This window comes from Trachurus japonicus, chromosome 12, assembly GCF_045865225.1.
Source record: "Trachurus japonicus isolate A0001 chromosome 12, Traja_1.0".
NCBI classification, from domain to species: Eukaryota; Metazoa; Chordata; class Actinopteri; order Carangiformes; family Carangidae; genus Trachurus; species Trachurus japonicus.
This window is the reverse complement of record NC_140918.1, coordinates 22,250,944-22,266,740: the sequence shown is the minus strand read 5'-3', so window position 1 is coordinate 22,266,740 and position 15,797 is coordinate 22,250,944. Positions and strand designations below refer to the sequence as shown.

Below are 15,797 nucleotides of genomic sequence, written 5' to 3'. Positions count from 1 at the left end.
GTCCAAATCACGTAGGTTCGAGATGAAGAACCCAATGTCAGACAGGCCTGGGTCAAACCAGGGTAAGTTATAGATAGTTAACATAAACATTTGGTTTATTTTAGTACTACTGTGTGTCCAGTGGTATTTGTTCAAATGCTAGCCTTGATAATATCCTTTTACACTATTTTCATCAATACACAGTGGTGGATCTGGTCTATATGGAATCGACAGCATGCCAGACCTGCGTAAAAAGAAGCCCATCCCTTTGGTCAGCGATGTGGTCAGTATTAACCCCATCATTCCCTCGCTATGTACTGTATGTCATATCACCCTGTTTGTTTTTGCTCTCTCTTTGTGATTGCATGTCTCTCTATTTGTGAGACCACCACCAAAGTCACAGTTATTCTTTGACCTTTGAGCTGAATTTGGGGTGAGATTGTTATTAGCAAATGGAGAGATAACAATGAAATCAGATTGCTAATTTCTCTCTCCCTCCTCTCTTAAACCTGAAACTATTCCCCACAACTCTCTTGAATGCATTCACTCTCCTTGGTCAGGCTATGGTAAGTTAATAGAACCCAGCTGCCACTCCCTTTCCTCCTATAGTACAAAATATCACAAGTACAAGTAGAACAGATACAACAGACATGTAGCATGTCTGCAGCATGTTGACCTCTTTGATTGCAGACCTCCTGTTTGATACAATGAAAACATCTGCATGCATCCTTTTGATCATGGGTAGCTTTTCACCATACCTGATATCATTAAAGTATATAATCACGAAATCCTTCCCCCCAATCCTTGGTTTGTATTTTTCAATGCCTGCTGTGCTGTGGCAAAAATCACAAAAGCACATTGGGTAGAGGAATACACTACTAACCTTCCACAAAGGGTTTTTTATTGCTTCATAGTGTGTGCATTAGTATAACTTAATCTTATTTATTAATATCCTTTCCATGTCTTGGGTGAAACTAATAATACTCACATGGGTTTTTTCTGGTTATCTTGAAAGGATTAACCAATGATGTATATATATTTATATATATATATATATTTTATATGTGTATATATATATTAACCCTACTCACCACTCGTATTACCTTGCCCCCCTATTTAACCACGCTCACCTTCATAGTCATAGTATTTGGGTGGGGTGCTTTGTTGTGGGTTGTGTATGTGTATTAAATGCCAACATAATTTCCCTTTGTCACCTGTTGTTCAGTCTCTTGTCCAAGCCAGGAAGGCAGGGATTGCATCTGCTATGGCGGCACGGTCCTCAATCAAGGATGAGGAGCTGGTGAGTGTAACACTTTAAACTTTGTTTGCCACTGCAGTTTGACGAATTCATCTGTTTCGTTGGTATGGTGTCCCCAGATTTCCATTAAAATCTAAAAAAAAAAAAAACATGTTCTCCCTTTCATAGAAAAACCATGTGTACAAGAAGACCCTGCAGGCTCTCATCTACCCCATATCTTGCACTACACCACATAACTTTGAAGTGTGGACTGCCACTACACCCACATACTGCTATGAGTGTGAGGGGCTGCTGTGGGGCATCGCCCGCCAAGGCATGCGTTGCTCCGAGTGTGGGGTCAAGTCCCATGAGAAGTGCCAAGAGCTGCTGAATGCTGACTGTCTACAGCGTGAGTACTGCCCAGACAACATTTAAAGGAAGTCCTCAAATAACTTACTGTACGCTGCACTGACTAGGAAGGCACAGAAGTTCATGAATAGTTCAATGAATTTAGAGGATTTGGAGCAGCTTCACCACATTATTATCAAAACAACAGTTTCAGGATAGTCACTATTCTCTATTCCACATTGACAAAGAATCACATGCTGTGACCACTGCTACCACTGAAGACTTTTCAACTGATTGTGAATCTTTATACATTTTCGTTAAATGTTTAGGTGCTGCGGAGAAGAGCTCCAAGCATGGAGCCGAAGACAGGACTCAGAATATCATCATGGCCATGAAGGACAGGATGAAGATCAGGGAAAGAAACAAACCAGAAATCTTTGAGCTTATCAGGGAAGTTTTTGTCATCAGCAAAGCCATCCACGCTCAGCAGATGAAGACCATCAAACAGAGTGTACTGGATGGCACCTCGAAGTGGTCAGCCAAGATCACCATCACAGGTGCCCCATAGATCAAAGAGCTAACATCTCAGCAGCTAAGCAACAATTATGGAAGGAAGAAGAGCTTGTAATTCATGGTAATGCTAATGTTTGGTCCTCTCTCCCTTGTTTCTCCACCATCATGGTAGTCGTCTGTGCTCAAGGACTGCAGGCAAAGGACAAGACAGGATCCAGTGATCCGTATGTCACTGTTCAGGTGGGAAAGACCAAGAAGAGAACCAAGACCATTTATGGAAACCTCAATCCTGTCTGGGAGGAGAAGTTCCACTTGTAAGTCACCAAACTTTCATGGTTGTTAAAGTAACATTGCGGAGTTTTTCGGCCTTAAAATAATGTTTCCAAACTCATTGCAATGGTAGAAAAATGGTTAATAGGATGAATGGTGCTGCCGCTGCAGCCTGAGCCGGGTCGCGTCGGCTGAAACTGCACTATGTAACTTCCCTGTAACTGTGTTATTTTTCTACAAAAACTGATTCTGTCACAGTTTATAAAATCACTTTTTCTTTCATCTGTGCTTTTCATCAGCGAGTGTCACAATTCTTCAGACCGAATCAAAGTGCGTGTGTGGGACGAAGACGATGACATCAAGTCGAGGGTGAAGCTGCGTCTCAAGAGGGAATCTGATGATTTCCTCGGCCAGAGTATTATTGAAGTCCGAACACTGAGCGGGGAAATGGACGTCTGGTACAACCTGGGTCAGTACGCTGTCTCGCCTCTTGTTTATAGACACTGTGAAATATATTGCCCATAATGACAGGGACAAAACATGGTCTGTTTTATTGGTATATTGATGATGAACATCTAAACGTCTGTAGGCAGGGAAAGAAATATCTGCTAGAATTGTAATTCTTGTAGCACCTTCTGGCAGTGACCGTTACAGCTGCAATCTTTTTTGTGTGTACTGGTAAGAAGTCCCCTTAGACCCTCGGGAAAAGATTAAACTATAAAGATATTCTATTGTGTTTTTGTAAGTTCCACCTCAGGTCCCACCTTGTTTTTCCTCCTGGCTTGAAAAGGAATTACCTGCAACAACCTGTGTTACATGACTTTGTGTTAATGAAGGATTGATCTACTTCTGATGTGCTGACTGAGTCTCACCACATCTGCATGTTTCTGTTTGCTGCTAAGAGTTCTTTTTCTTTCTTTAAGTCCAGTCAGTGGTTTGTTGTTTGAACCTCATTTCCCACGTCTTGTTCGCCTGCAGCAACATTCTCTTTTTTATTTTTTTATTTTTTTTAACACAGACACAAAGCTGCCCCAAGGCCCATACTGGCCTGCATGACAATACTGGCTTTCCCTGGCAAGCTTATTCTGTGAAAGTCCCAGTGCGCTTGTAGACAGAGAGTTGTGCTCATTTTAGGAAAAAAAAAAATTGTTTCATGATAATCCCCAGTATCATCCCCTGGTGTGTGAAGACATTTTGATTAGGATAAAGCCTAAATACAAATGCTCACATATTCAGAGGAGTTGCTTTATCAGTCCCTTATACTATATAGCATGAATTAAGGTGGCAAAGGTATCCAAGTTTTTGACGACTTGACCACATTTTACTTTAATATTTCTAAATGTTGGTCGCTGTATTCCTGCGCACTTTTTAGTTTTTACCATCATCCAGACATCAACTCGCTGTTATTGTTAACTGATAGAGCCCCCCCCCCACCGCTGCAGGCACAGCACTGTATCAGTCCGCGTTCACATTGTCCATTAAAAATACTCCTGATATCCACATCCATGAAGTATGTAAGAGCAGGCCATTCAACACAAAGCAGCTCATTTCTGCTTGGTTACAGCACCTAAACTGACCTCACTGTGGCAATAAAAAACTTTAATATCCTTGATCTGTGATAATCCATTAAACATTCCTTTGGTTAGGAGTCATTAGGAATTTAAATTCAAACCAATATTAATTATCAGCCATGTAATAGGCTCTGTCCCATGCATTTTCTCTTCTCTATATCTATTTTTCTTTTCTAAAGCAGCACTCCCATGCCCTCCTTACTCTTCCCCATTTCTCCTCCTGATGTGTGATTATCAAGTAGCTGTACTCCAGTCGGAAATCGACCGCTCCACGGACATGTACAAATTACCCCTAATGATAGGCCTGTCAGGGCAAATAGCAGGGGTGAGCCGCCAAGCACTCCACCTCCAGAGAAGCTCCAGCTCAAGTGTCTTAGGTGATCAGGCACAGATCCATACAGCCCACTGCCATTGTCTCCCTCACTATCAGCTGGAGGACTTCTATTAGTGTTGCCGGCTCTGCACTGCCATCAAACTGTGGAAACAGAACCCCCTACAATAGAGCTGCCATGTTAATAGTCTGTAATTAGTGTTGTGTTAACAGACCTGGTTTCATGTGTCTCTGTGTCACAGAATTGGATTGGAGTTATGAATCAAGAATGTGCAGATACACGAGTGCCCGTGTGGCTGTGTGATGTTACGACCGTATTTGTGTTTTAATTACAGAGAAGAGAACGGACAAGTCAGCTGTGTCGGGTGCCATTCGCCTTCAGATAAACGTGGAGATCAAGGGAGAGGAGAAGGTGGCTCCATATCATGTGCAGTACACATGTTTGCATGAGGTATTGGATTCTACTGGAATTATTGTTTGTATTAACAAACTAAACATACTGGATTTTATATGAGTTCAGCGTACTTAACATTTTAAAACACTGTTACTAAAGTAACAGCTAGTAACAGTTTATGTTTTGACATTATTTGATAATATCCTTCTTTTTTGTCCTCTTTTTCAAAAGCTATTCTTAATATGATAAGTTTTGCCTTACTTACTTTGGCCATTGTACTGTTTGTAACTGCCGGGATCTTTATATGCAGATTGTCTGTGCACAGGTCTGATTAAAACAGGTGTCACAGAAATGCTCTTAAAAATTATATACAGTATTACAACTTCTTCAATCCTATCCAGATTGAATTTAAATAAGGACTACAGTGTATAACCAGCGGTCATAAAACAACCAGGCTAAAAGGTTTCATCAAATGTTGTGGACCACTACTACTGTCATTTTGTCATCTCTTTTTTCCTCTCTCACAATTTTTTTTATATACCACAGAACCTGTTTCACCACTCGACTGATGTGCTCGGCCAAGGCGTGGTGAAAATCCCAGAGGCTCGTGGGGATGACGCGTGGAAAGTCTACTACGACGATGTGGCACAGGAAGTAGTGGACGAGTTTGCCATGCGCTACGGCATTGAGTCAATCTACCAAGCCATGACGTGAGTTTGAGATATCGCTGCGGACATGAACAGTGTCCCCCTTCCTCTCTCTCTACCTGTCCGTGTGTTTGCCGCTTCTTTATCTCCCCTGTTCCTCGCCCTCCCTTCCTGTCTTTTTCTCTCATACCAAAGTGCCTCTCAGTGCCATTGTCATTCCTTGTTGGCCTCCAAATGAAGGAAAGTCAATTATAAATGGGCCGAGGATGGATTTGTCTCCATGAAATGTCATGTTCCATACTGATGCCTGTTAGCTGGGCCCATCATTCACAGAAAGCACACTCCAATGGGCCATCCTTCAGCCTAAACACGCTAGCTAGCTGATGGGCAGATGAAACGACCGTTCCTAAAAGGGATCATTAGGTGAAAACAAGACTCTTGAGAGAACACAGGCTGACCAAATAAAGGCACAGCTATTCACACCGTATGCCCACATCGCCTTGACAAAACCTTTTCCTCGCGGCAGTGATAGCAGGTATTAATGGGTGGAAGACGAGGCCTGCTGCCCGGGTCTTCACCAAGCTTTCTTTGTGCTTCTCTTTTCAGGCACTTTGCCTGTCTGTCATCTAAGTACATGTGTCCCGGGGTTCCTGCAGTGATGAGCACCCTGCTCGCCAATATCAATGCCTTCTACGCCCACACAACCGCCTCCACCAATGTGTCCGCCTCTGACCGCTTCGCTGCCTCAAATTTCGGGGTTTGTATTACTGTTATATACACACAACACACACACAAACACAGTCTATGTTTTTGTCTTTCATTTCACTACAACTTCTCAATATGTTTTGTGTCTATATTTTCCTTTTTCCTTCTCCCTTATCATTAATTGTTTTCTTTTCCACCCCATACAGAAAGAGCGCTTTGTCAAGCTCTTAGACCAGTTACACAACTCTTTGCGCATTGACCTCTCAACATACAGGGTAAGATTTTAATTTACTAAACAAATATCACTGACATCAATGACTGGTGCAGTTCTGATGGTTGATAATGATGTTTACTATAGATGGCGATGTATTGTTGCCTACTGTTACTGACCTATGACTTACTGTATATGCAAAATTGAATGTTCTTTTGTAGTGAATTATTTTTCATTAATTTGAAAATAACATTCTCAGAAAAGAAAAGCTATTGATCTAGTCAGTAAGAATATTTTTGAAGACGACTTTTCTTCTGCAAGTCAAGTGGTCTCCATGCTGTCCTCACTGATATGTACATGTCTGTAATGATTAGCATTACCAACATTACTTATATTAAATTATAATAATGATCCTCTTTTTTTCTTTCACAGAACCACTTCCCTGCCAGCAGCAAGGATCGTCTGCAAGATTTGAAATCCACTGTGGATCTCCTAACCAGCATCACCTTCTTCAGGATGAAGGTAGCAGCCAACAGTAACTTTTTTACTGTAGTTCCTCTCTGTAGGATCTCAGTAGTGGTAACCTTGACTTTTTAAATGGCGCATTCAGCTGTAGCTCGGCCATAAAGTCACCATTTGATGTGTGCTGTCCCTGCACTACCATGCCTATAAGGGGCCAGTGATCGTTTGCAATCATTCACCGCCAGTGTTGCTATCTCCATCTGGTGTTCAGGTCCAGGAGTTACAGTCTCCACCCAGAGCCAGCCAGGTTGTGAGGGACTGCGTCAAGGCCTGTCTCAATTCGACGTATGACTACATCTTCAACAACTGCCACGAGCTGTACAACAGACAGTACCAACCTGTGGACACAGTGAGTCACACACAAAGTATCCAGCTGTGTGTAGTGAAATAAAATGGAGTGATGATGAGTAGGAACTTCTGTATAAACACTTGCCTTAGACATAAAATCCATTACACTGAGCTTCTTTTAAGGCTACACCTAGTGACTGACATGTGTTTTTCCTTTTTTATTCCAGAACAAGGAGGAGCTCCCTCTGGAGGAGCAGGGTCCGAGCATCAAGAACTTGGACTTCTGGCCCAAACTCATAATGCTCATTGTCTCCATCATTGAGGAGGACAGAAACTCCTACACACCTGTGCTCAACCAGTTAGTAGCTGACAAATATTCACCAAATCTGTATCTGTTAAAGTAACATTGGGGAGTTTTTCAGCCTTAAAATAATGTTTCCAGACTCATTGAAATGGTAGAAAAATGGTTAATAGGATGAATGGTGCTGCCGCTGCAGCCTGAGCCGGGTCGCGTCGGCTGAAACTGCACTATGTAACTTCCCTGCACGGGTACGAATCACCCCCCCCCCCCTCCCCTCTGTGTCGAGGGAGAGATGTGGTGGGTAAAAGCGAAACTTACCCCCCCGACCACCCGCCACACAGTCTCCTTGCAAACATGTGGGAAATACTGTTGTTTACTAATGGGAATAAACGCTGGATGCGCTGGCTGATAAGTTTTGTTTTCGTTAAGTTTCGTTTTTCCCCCCAGATGATAGCGCTTCTTAACCAGATGGTGGAAGCACTGTGCTGAAACTCCGCAATGTTGCTTTAAGAGCCGGAGGAGTATTCTTTAATACTTGATGTTAATGCTTATCGTGATACTCATATGTTGCTTTGTTTGGTGTCTGAGATCAGCAGGATTAATACTCATTTCAATGTTATTAATATATTTGTCAAACTGTCGCTCTTCTCCCAGATTCCCTCAAGAACTGAGTGTAGGGAAGGTGTCAGCAGAGGTCATGTGGACATTGTTTGCTCAAGACATGAAGTACGGGATGGAGGGTAAGTCCCAGCCCCGGTCTATTATCCCTCTCAAGGTCTTATTCTTTGCTCTATCATCAACAGACAGTAAGTTATCATCATTTCTGCAGAATTGATTTGATCTCCTCAAAGGAAGCACATTTCTCTTCAGAATGAAACTCATCAGTTATTATATCCTTCAATGCCACCATTCTGTAGCTTCCTCCACCATATGTTCCACATAGTATGTTTCTGTACAGTAGTATCCTGTAGAGTCATATCCTAGGCTTTTTTTGTAGTCATATCCTGCTGTGCAGGTTTTCAGAAGTGTATTTTATCTAAAGGAAGAGAAGGAAACATGAACCATCATTGGCTCAAAACCAGAGAAGAGAAAAAGCCCTGGTTAGAGTAGAAATGGCCTGAAAAATTCTGCAGGAGAAATGATACAATGGCAAAGGAAAAGTTAAAGATGGAAATGATAATTATGAAGGGTTGGAAAGCTGCTTATGTCTCCCAGGAGCCTCTCTGCACTATACTGCACAGACACCAGCAGTCCTCAGAGACAGCCAGCTTTCATCCCAGCCCTGTCCTCAGGATGAATCTCCAGCACAGAGCGTCACCGTAGCAGCCTCTACTGTACCTTCTCAATCGTCATTAATATTGAAAGTGATTGGAAATGTTGTGAGAGATTTTCAACGAATCCTGAGAGATATTTCTCTACTGAAGAGTAGTCATTTTTAGATTACAAAATAGATACTCAAGTGCTTGGTTAAAATGGACTTAGTCATTATAAAATGATTTATTATTATGCAAGAAAATCCCATGAGTGAGTGCATGTGAAGTTCAAATTAGCACATCTACAGTTGATTATCTATTATACAGAAATAGAGCTGTTTGAGAGCACTACGTCATTTGCTGTTGAGTAATCAGTTAAAAATTAAACACACGGTGGAGGTACACATGTGTAAGCTAATATGTGTCAGTCTTAGCAGGATTGACTTAAATGTATTCATTGCTCTTGTGTCTTAATACTAATCAAAGTTAATCTTAATCATGTAAAGGCATCTTCTGTCTGTCCTCTTATTGGTCGACTGGCTCTGTTGGCACTAGTTAAAAAAGAAGATTGATATCATCCTCACGTCTTTGTATGAAATTCTGTGTGAAACTCGAGCCAGTGGCCAGTTGGCTCATTGTAAAGACAGGACGCAGGAAGGAAACACATTTGTGAATGGTTGCTGAGTAAAGAGGATCAGATCAGAAAGCTCACAGCCTCTTCATGTGTTTGTATCTGCAGAGCACGAGAAGCACCGACTGTGTAAGAGCACCGACTACATGAACCTGCACTTTAAGGTCAAGTGGCTCTACAATGAGTACGTCAAGGAGCTGCCGAACGTTAAGGATGTTGTTCCCGACTATCCCTCGTAAGTGACGTACTCACTCATATGCAAAGAGACATTACACTACATTTCTATTATGGAATTGATTGATCCGTAACTCAGGTATTGATTAACTATGTGACTGTGCTTCCTTATTCTCCCTGGTAGATGGTTCCTACAGTTTGTGCTGCAGTGGTTGGATGAAAATGAAGACGTGTCTATAGAGTTTATGCATGGAGCGCTGGAGAGAGACAAAAAAGACGGAGTAAGAAAACTGAAACTGAATTTGATGTTTGTTAACTCTCCCTATAAGGTTAGGTTCTCATAGATATGAAAATAAAAAGATAAGAATGGGACTACTGAGGTCCAGGCACACATTTTAATAGTGTATATATAATGTATAATTATGAATACTGATTATACCAACTAAATATTGTTGTTATGTTTTTGTTTCTATCTCAGTTCCAGCAGATGTCTGAGCACGCTCTGTTCTCCTGCTCGGTGGTGGACATCTTCACCCAGCTCAACCAGAGTTTTGAGATCATCAAGAAACTGGAATGTCCCAACCCGAGCGTCATGGCTCAGTACAGTCGCCGCTTCTCCAAGGTAACCACACTTCATCAGCTGGGGCAACCAATATCTGCTCTGCAGTACATCACATTGGAAGCACTGGATTTGGATTAAGGATAAAGCTCAGAGCCCTTATACATACAGTAGTGTATAACTTATTTTATAGTTGCTGTATATAACTTTAAACATGTATTTTATTTCCTAATTAACTGATTCTTGGTCAGTTTGATTTTTTACTTGCTAAAGCAGAATCTCACTTCGATTATTTTCCTTTCTTAGAAGCACAGTAATAATTGAAGGACATTACAGTACAATTACAGCATTGTCTGGAGGGACATTCACTGATTTGAGCAGGCAATTTGATATTACCTTATTAAACAGGAATGTTGAATTGGATATAAACCTCCCCTCCTGGGAGAAGGAGGCACAGCAGAGTTTGGAGTTTTGGGTTTGTTTTCCTGTATGCCTGATACAGTAATACAGTGAGACACAATTGGGATTTTTTCAAACATTCAGAAGAGATGATCCTTGGATCATGCTCCCCAGAAGTGTTATATGTTCCACTTGGTAAACACTGTGAGTGGTTTTACAGTATTAGTTATAAAAGTTAGCCTTTTGGATTTGAATTGTTTGAATTTAAACTAGAAATTAAACTCACACTTAACTCTCATTGTTTTTCTTCCTCCGTCTTTTTGCAGACAATTGCCAAAGTCCTTCTGCAGTACAGTGCCATTCTGACCAAGAGTTTCCCCTCATACATTGACAAGGAGAAGATTGTAAGTTGTTTCTGTGCTACAATTGACCATTTAAATGTCATTGCTGTTTATTAATTCATATCACATGGTACAAATTCAGTCACATTCCTGAGATGGTTTTGACACCTGGCAGCACCGGTCTGTTGTTACATCAATCTTACTCAGTCTTTTAGAACATTGTTTTAAATTTGAATCATGTTCAAAAGTCGAATAATTCCCTGCTCCGTTAGTTTCATCTCAATGTCCCCTGTCTCTGTCTTCCCTGTGTCCTCTTGTAGCCCTGCGTCCTGATGAATAACGTGCAGCAGCTCAGAATCCAGCTGGAGAAGATGTTTGAGTCAATGGGTGCCAAACAGGTGAGTGTCTGGAGACACAGCTGTGGGTGTGAGGAGGACCACCCATTTTAACCCATTAGCACTCAAAACTACTTCTAACTTAAAAGTGTATTCATTATTGAGGAAGGAAAAAATACAAGCTCTAATCTAAACATTTTTGTACATGTAGCCAAAAGTAGAATCTCAGTGGTTGTTGCTTCTACATCAGCTGTGTTTGTGTGGTATCTTGTACATCAGAGTGCAACAGAAGAAGCGCAGGTATGTGCAGTAGTAGTGGTGACTGGATTAGGAAATAGTTTTGACTTTTCTCAAGGCCGTAGTAGATGCTGTTTCTGCTGTGAATGTCATGTCACCGGCAGGTTTTACGTCCTCCTGTGCCGCCCCGGTGTCTGATGTGATGCTGTCAATGGAAGCAAATCAATATTGACAGAGATTAGCCCCCGTGCGGACTAATAGACCAGAGAATATTGAGACAGAGACTTAATTTAATCACGTCCTCTGTGTCAGTGTCCTAAGTGTAGCAGCAGTTAGGACAATCAATAGACTCTCTGTCAGCTGTGACCTCTCTCTGCTCTGAAACCGTATACCACGCTTTGCATATACTCTAGTGCTTTATCATATTTATAGTAGCTGTAGTGTAGTATTTTTGTTAGCCGTGTTCGATGTAGCTGGTGTGTAGCTGATGGAAACAGTAGCTCAAGTTTCAACCAGTGTGTTCACTTTTACAATTAAAGAAAGATGAATTGGTGGAAGAAGAAGAGGAGGAGGAGGAGGCAGGAGAGGAAGAGGTAGGTTCCTATTCTAGTCCGAGTAGGGTTTAAATACTCACATATGTCCATATGAAAGTACCACTTTAAACAACATGATGAAATAGTACATCACAGTATTGATTATTCCTTCTTCTGGTTGGACAGCAGGTCGTAACTAAGGATAAGGAAGCCAAGGCTCTGGTGGGTACTGTAGATGCTAGCAGAGTTAGCAGAGATTCACTAGTTGCTAGACTTTAACTCACCGTAGTGATTATTTTAAATGAGTTAGTCACTTCATATCATGCAATACTTGTTATACTTTACAGAGTAGATCCTGATTTTCACAAAGTCAGCCCCTCTTTAGAAAACACAGTAGCTCAACTGTTCTAGTGTCCTCCAGTCCTGTGTTCATGAGAATATTAGTAAGAAGTACTCTGCTGTTGGAGTTGTTTGCATATTTTGCGCTATTTTATTGTGTGTTGGTCTGTACTGTAGGATTATCCATGCATCTGTAAATCTGAAGTAACAGTATGTTATGAAAAGGAGCCCCTCTCTTTTCAGACTATTTTGTAAGTCTTCTGTGTTTAAACTCAGTCTGAGTAGATGAAGGGATGGTCACCTCCAGGAGAAGCAGCTCTACTGGAATATGTAGGATGTTTTGAGTTTTTTATGGAAAAAGTCATGGAAGTCCAATGATGTGACTGCTGCAGCAGAGTCTCCAGTTGTGAACAGTGGAAGTGGTGGAATTTTCCTTTGGCGGCTGAATTTTGTGTTGACGTGTGGAAGTGCTTGTTGATGGTGGGGTTGGGGTTGATGTGTTGGAAGTTGAAAGACTGCAAGATATGGGAGATCAGTTGAGTTTGTGTCAATAAGTTAGTTGCTTGTCAGCACAGATGTAAGGATTAAGATAAGATAAACAGTGGTTTCGTGGTCAAGAATAAGATTACAGTATTTTCTTCCTATTGTGTTGATGCAACAAGTCTTTTTTTTCCCTAGGGAAAATATTTTAAGAAAAACATGCATACTGTGCATTTCGATGTTTTTTTTATTTGGTTACCAAAACCTCTTTTTCCAAAACGAACGAAACAAAGATCAATTTGAGCTTTTGATTGGTTCATTATCTTTATGATAATGAACCAAAGTTTGTAGCACACCTGCAAGTAATACAGGAGCAGAATTTAAAATTGCAATAAAATATTTATAAATTCTCACATGAGGCACAAACCAAAAACAAAAGTGTAATTTGAAAATCATTTGAAAGGGAAAATCATCAACTATCAGCAAAATGTCTTCTTGTCCAATTTTATCTCTACAGTCAGGGTAGAATGTATTTTTTTGGTTGAGTGAAGTCACGGCCATATTTTTTATTTCTTTTCTAGCGCAACAATAACAAGCTAGCCTGGCAGGCAAGTTGACTGTATATGCATGCATGTTTTATGATGCATGCATGCATATATGTTTATCTCAATGATGCATCTGTAATATTTTATGGATATAAAATGTACCAACGTGAGCACACAAATGAATCTGTTGAATGTTTGCAGAAATAGCTTCAATGAGAATTAAACTTTTTTTGTGTTGTTTTCACTGCCACTCCTAGTTTGAGGAGAGTGAGGAGGAGGATGAGGAGGAGGAGAAGCAGGAAGAGGTGGAGATGGAGAAGGAAGTAGGGGAGGAAGGGGAGAAAATTGAGGTTGAGGTTTGTTGCGGCCTGAAGTGGTTTTAACCTGATACATCGTGCAGAGTCATTCTTCTTCACCGTTTCCTTGTTCTTCCTGCTCCCAGCGGCATCACAGTGAGACTCACTGATGATGTGTTTCACTGAAACAAGGCTCCCCTGTCAATCCCATGGTGGACTTTATTGTGTCTCGCTGTTAACAGTCATCCGTGTTGATTTCCACTTCCAACGTTTCACTTTCTTTCAGTGACACTTTCCCTGCTCTTTTCCGCCAAACTAACCACTCATCTCCCCTCTAACAACAGTTATTTCATAAAATAATCTGTTTGTTTTGATAGTTTCTCATTTTTATTTCTTGTTTTTAAATGTCACAACAATCATTGCACACAAAGATGGATGCACCGGTGGAAAAGGTAGGTTACATACATATATATATACACACATCTAGGGTACATCTGCTGCTACCGTACAGCACTTTGTGTCACGTCAATTGATCGTGCATAGTTTTAAATTAAATTAAATTAAATTCAAATTCCAAATGAGAAATGACAGTTAATTGCGGTTGTCCTGCGTTACCCTCTACTTCTCTCTGTGCTGCCGTAGATTGAAAATGCATTTGAAGAGAAGAAGGTGAGTGTCCGCGTACGCCGGACTTCATTCATTAGTACACCAATAACACTCTGAGGCAAAAATGGAAAAAAACAAAACACATTCAGCACATTACAAACACAACACAATCCATTTCTAGCTGCCTTTTCCTCCCCTGAAGCCTTCCCTCCGCGCTGCACTAATGGTGCTACGTAACCCTGACAGCCCATGAATCACAAGGCCATTGGATCATTGACTTAATGAGCCGCACTATGGGCTTCATCCATATGGTTTAGCTAACCCTCCGGGCTGTGCTTATTTAGATGATTCCTACTGTGTACCTGTGTTACAGTAGGTATACTGGAGGTAATTCATGGATCTTTTCCCACTTGTTCCCTCAACCCCTGTGTTCGTGAGACTCGCTGCTTATACACACGGGCTTCTCTTGCAATGTTAAATTTTTTATTTTTCTTTTCAATGTGCTCCCATCGATAGTTGGAGACTGCAGAGAAAAAGGTGGGTTTGTGCAGACATGTGTTAGATATTAATCATACTACTACAGTCATGATGTGTGTGCGTGTGTGCACAGAAAACAAACATTACAGTACAACCTGAAAGAAGCCTCAATTATGAAGTTTCCCTCTCATCCTCATGTGTAAAGTGTGACAACCTGGGGTTACACAATGTAACATTTCTGCCAGAAGCAGAAAGAATCCTTTTATGAACTCCTGGGAAATGTTTTCCATGTCCTCAGTGTTTGGAGGGGGGACCTGCTGCATATTTTCTCCCTTGACAGTAATTATTTTTTCTGCACATTTAAATTTTGTGGAAGCTCAGGGAAGATTGTACAGGTAGTTTCTTCCTGTCAACATATTCCAAACTTCCGCCTTGACTGCTACAGTATATTTTTAGTTTCCGAACGTCATCTATGGTTAAATTGTACGTTTACGTTTCCATGGTTTTCAGTCATTGTCATAATTGCGGTAAAGGCATGGATCTATTAACGCTGGCTTTTAACACGGATGTCAATTTGTGTGATATCCACTGTTAAAAGCTGGTGTGATGATCCATGCGCTTTACAGATTTTCATTGAAAAAAAAAAAATCCATGCATTTACCGCAACTCCCGAAACCATGTAAACGTAAACATAAAATTCCACCGGAAGAGCAAAACAGGCTTACGTTTTTGATGTTCGGAAAAAGGTGGATACAATAAATGGCGCTCCTTTGTATTTATGATTTATGATTTTAAACCAACACCTCCTGGGCTTCTGTCTCATTCGTCTCTCTGCAGATGGACAGCGAGGCCAGCGACCTACTGAACGACCTGCAGGTGAAGCTCAACAACGTCCTGGATGAGCTCAGCAGGACGTTTGGGAACAGGTACTCTCCATCACCACACGTACTCTACGCACATCAATAACACCACATGCTTATTGCTCATTATCTTTCCTTTCCAGTTTCCAGAGCCGTATCAACGACTGCATGCGACAGATGGCGTCTCTTCTGTACCAGATCAAAGGACCGTTAAACGCCAACAACAAAAACCAGGTGGATGGCGACTCTGACAACATGCTGAGACCTCTCATGGATTTCCTGGATGGAAAGTGAGTGGATTCAATACAATATTAAACTGAGTTCTCCTTCCCGCTCTTAAGAAAATTGAAACTAGTTCTGTCTATTAAAAGTTTCTGTCGCCTTTGGCATTTTTTCTTCGGCTTTTAACATAATC

General features: G+C 41.2%; 1 protein-coding gene across 10 annotated transcripts in view; it reads left to right on the top strand.

The window, feature by feature from the left end:
* Positions 1-15,797, top strand: part of LOC146977541 (protein unc-13 homolog B-like) — a 71,002-nt gene that overhangs the window by 49,922 nt on the left and 5,283 nt on the right. For 5 of the 10 annotated variants that reach the window (XM_085793853.1, XM_085793848.1, XM_085793852.1 and 2 more), the window contains 28 exons: positions 16-62; positions 184-262; positions 1,205-1,279; positions 1,406-1,625; positions 1,894-2,121; positions 2,250-2,391; positions 2,647-2,816; positions 4,585-4,700; positions 5,190-5,353; positions 5,897-6,047; positions 6,202-6,270; positions 6,639-6,728; positions 6,940-7,077; positions 7,244-7,374; positions 7,972-8,057; positions 9,310-9,436; positions 9,560-9,656; positions 9,854-9,997; positions 10,660-10,737; positions 10,995-11,072; positions 11,289-11,309; positions 11,786-11,839; positions 11,966-12,001; positions 13,871-13,891; positions 14,082-14,108; positions 14,562-14,582; positions 15,360-15,448; positions 15,526-15,672. In XM_085793853.1, the coding sequence (XP_085649979.1) occupies positions 16-62; positions 184-262; positions 1,205-1,279; positions 1,406-1,625; positions 1,894-2,121; positions 2,250-2,391; positions 2,647-2,816; positions 4,585-4,700; positions 5,190-5,353; positions 5,897-6,047; positions 6,202-6,270; positions 6,639-6,728; positions 6,940-7,077; positions 7,244-7,374; positions 7,972-8,057; positions 9,310-9,436; positions 9,560-9,656; positions 9,854-9,997; positions 10,660-10,737; positions 10,995-11,072; positions 11,289-11,309; positions 11,786-11,839; positions 11,966-12,001; positions 13,871-13,891; positions 14,082-14,108; positions 14,562-14,582; positions 15,360-15,448; positions 15,526-15,672 (2,846 nt within the window). The remainder of the gene's footprint in view (positions 1-15; positions 63-183; positions 263-1,204; positions 1,280-1,405; positions 1,626-1,893; positions 2,122-2,249; positions 2,392-2,646; positions 2,817-4,584; positions 4,701-5,189; positions 5,354-5,896; positions 6,048-6,201; positions 6,271-6,638; positions 6,729-6,939; positions 7,078-7,243; positions 7,375-7,971; positions 8,058-9,309; positions 9,437-9,559; positions 9,657-9,853; positions 9,998-10,659; positions 10,738-10,994; positions 11,073-11,288; positions 11,310-11,785; positions 11,840-11,965; positions 12,002-13,870; positions 13,892-14,081; positions 14,109-14,561; positions 14,583-15,359; positions 15,449-15,525; positions 15,673-15,797) is intronic. The other 5 variants (XM_085793856.1, XM_085793854.1, XM_085793855.1 and 2 more) reach the window with 1 other exon arrangement.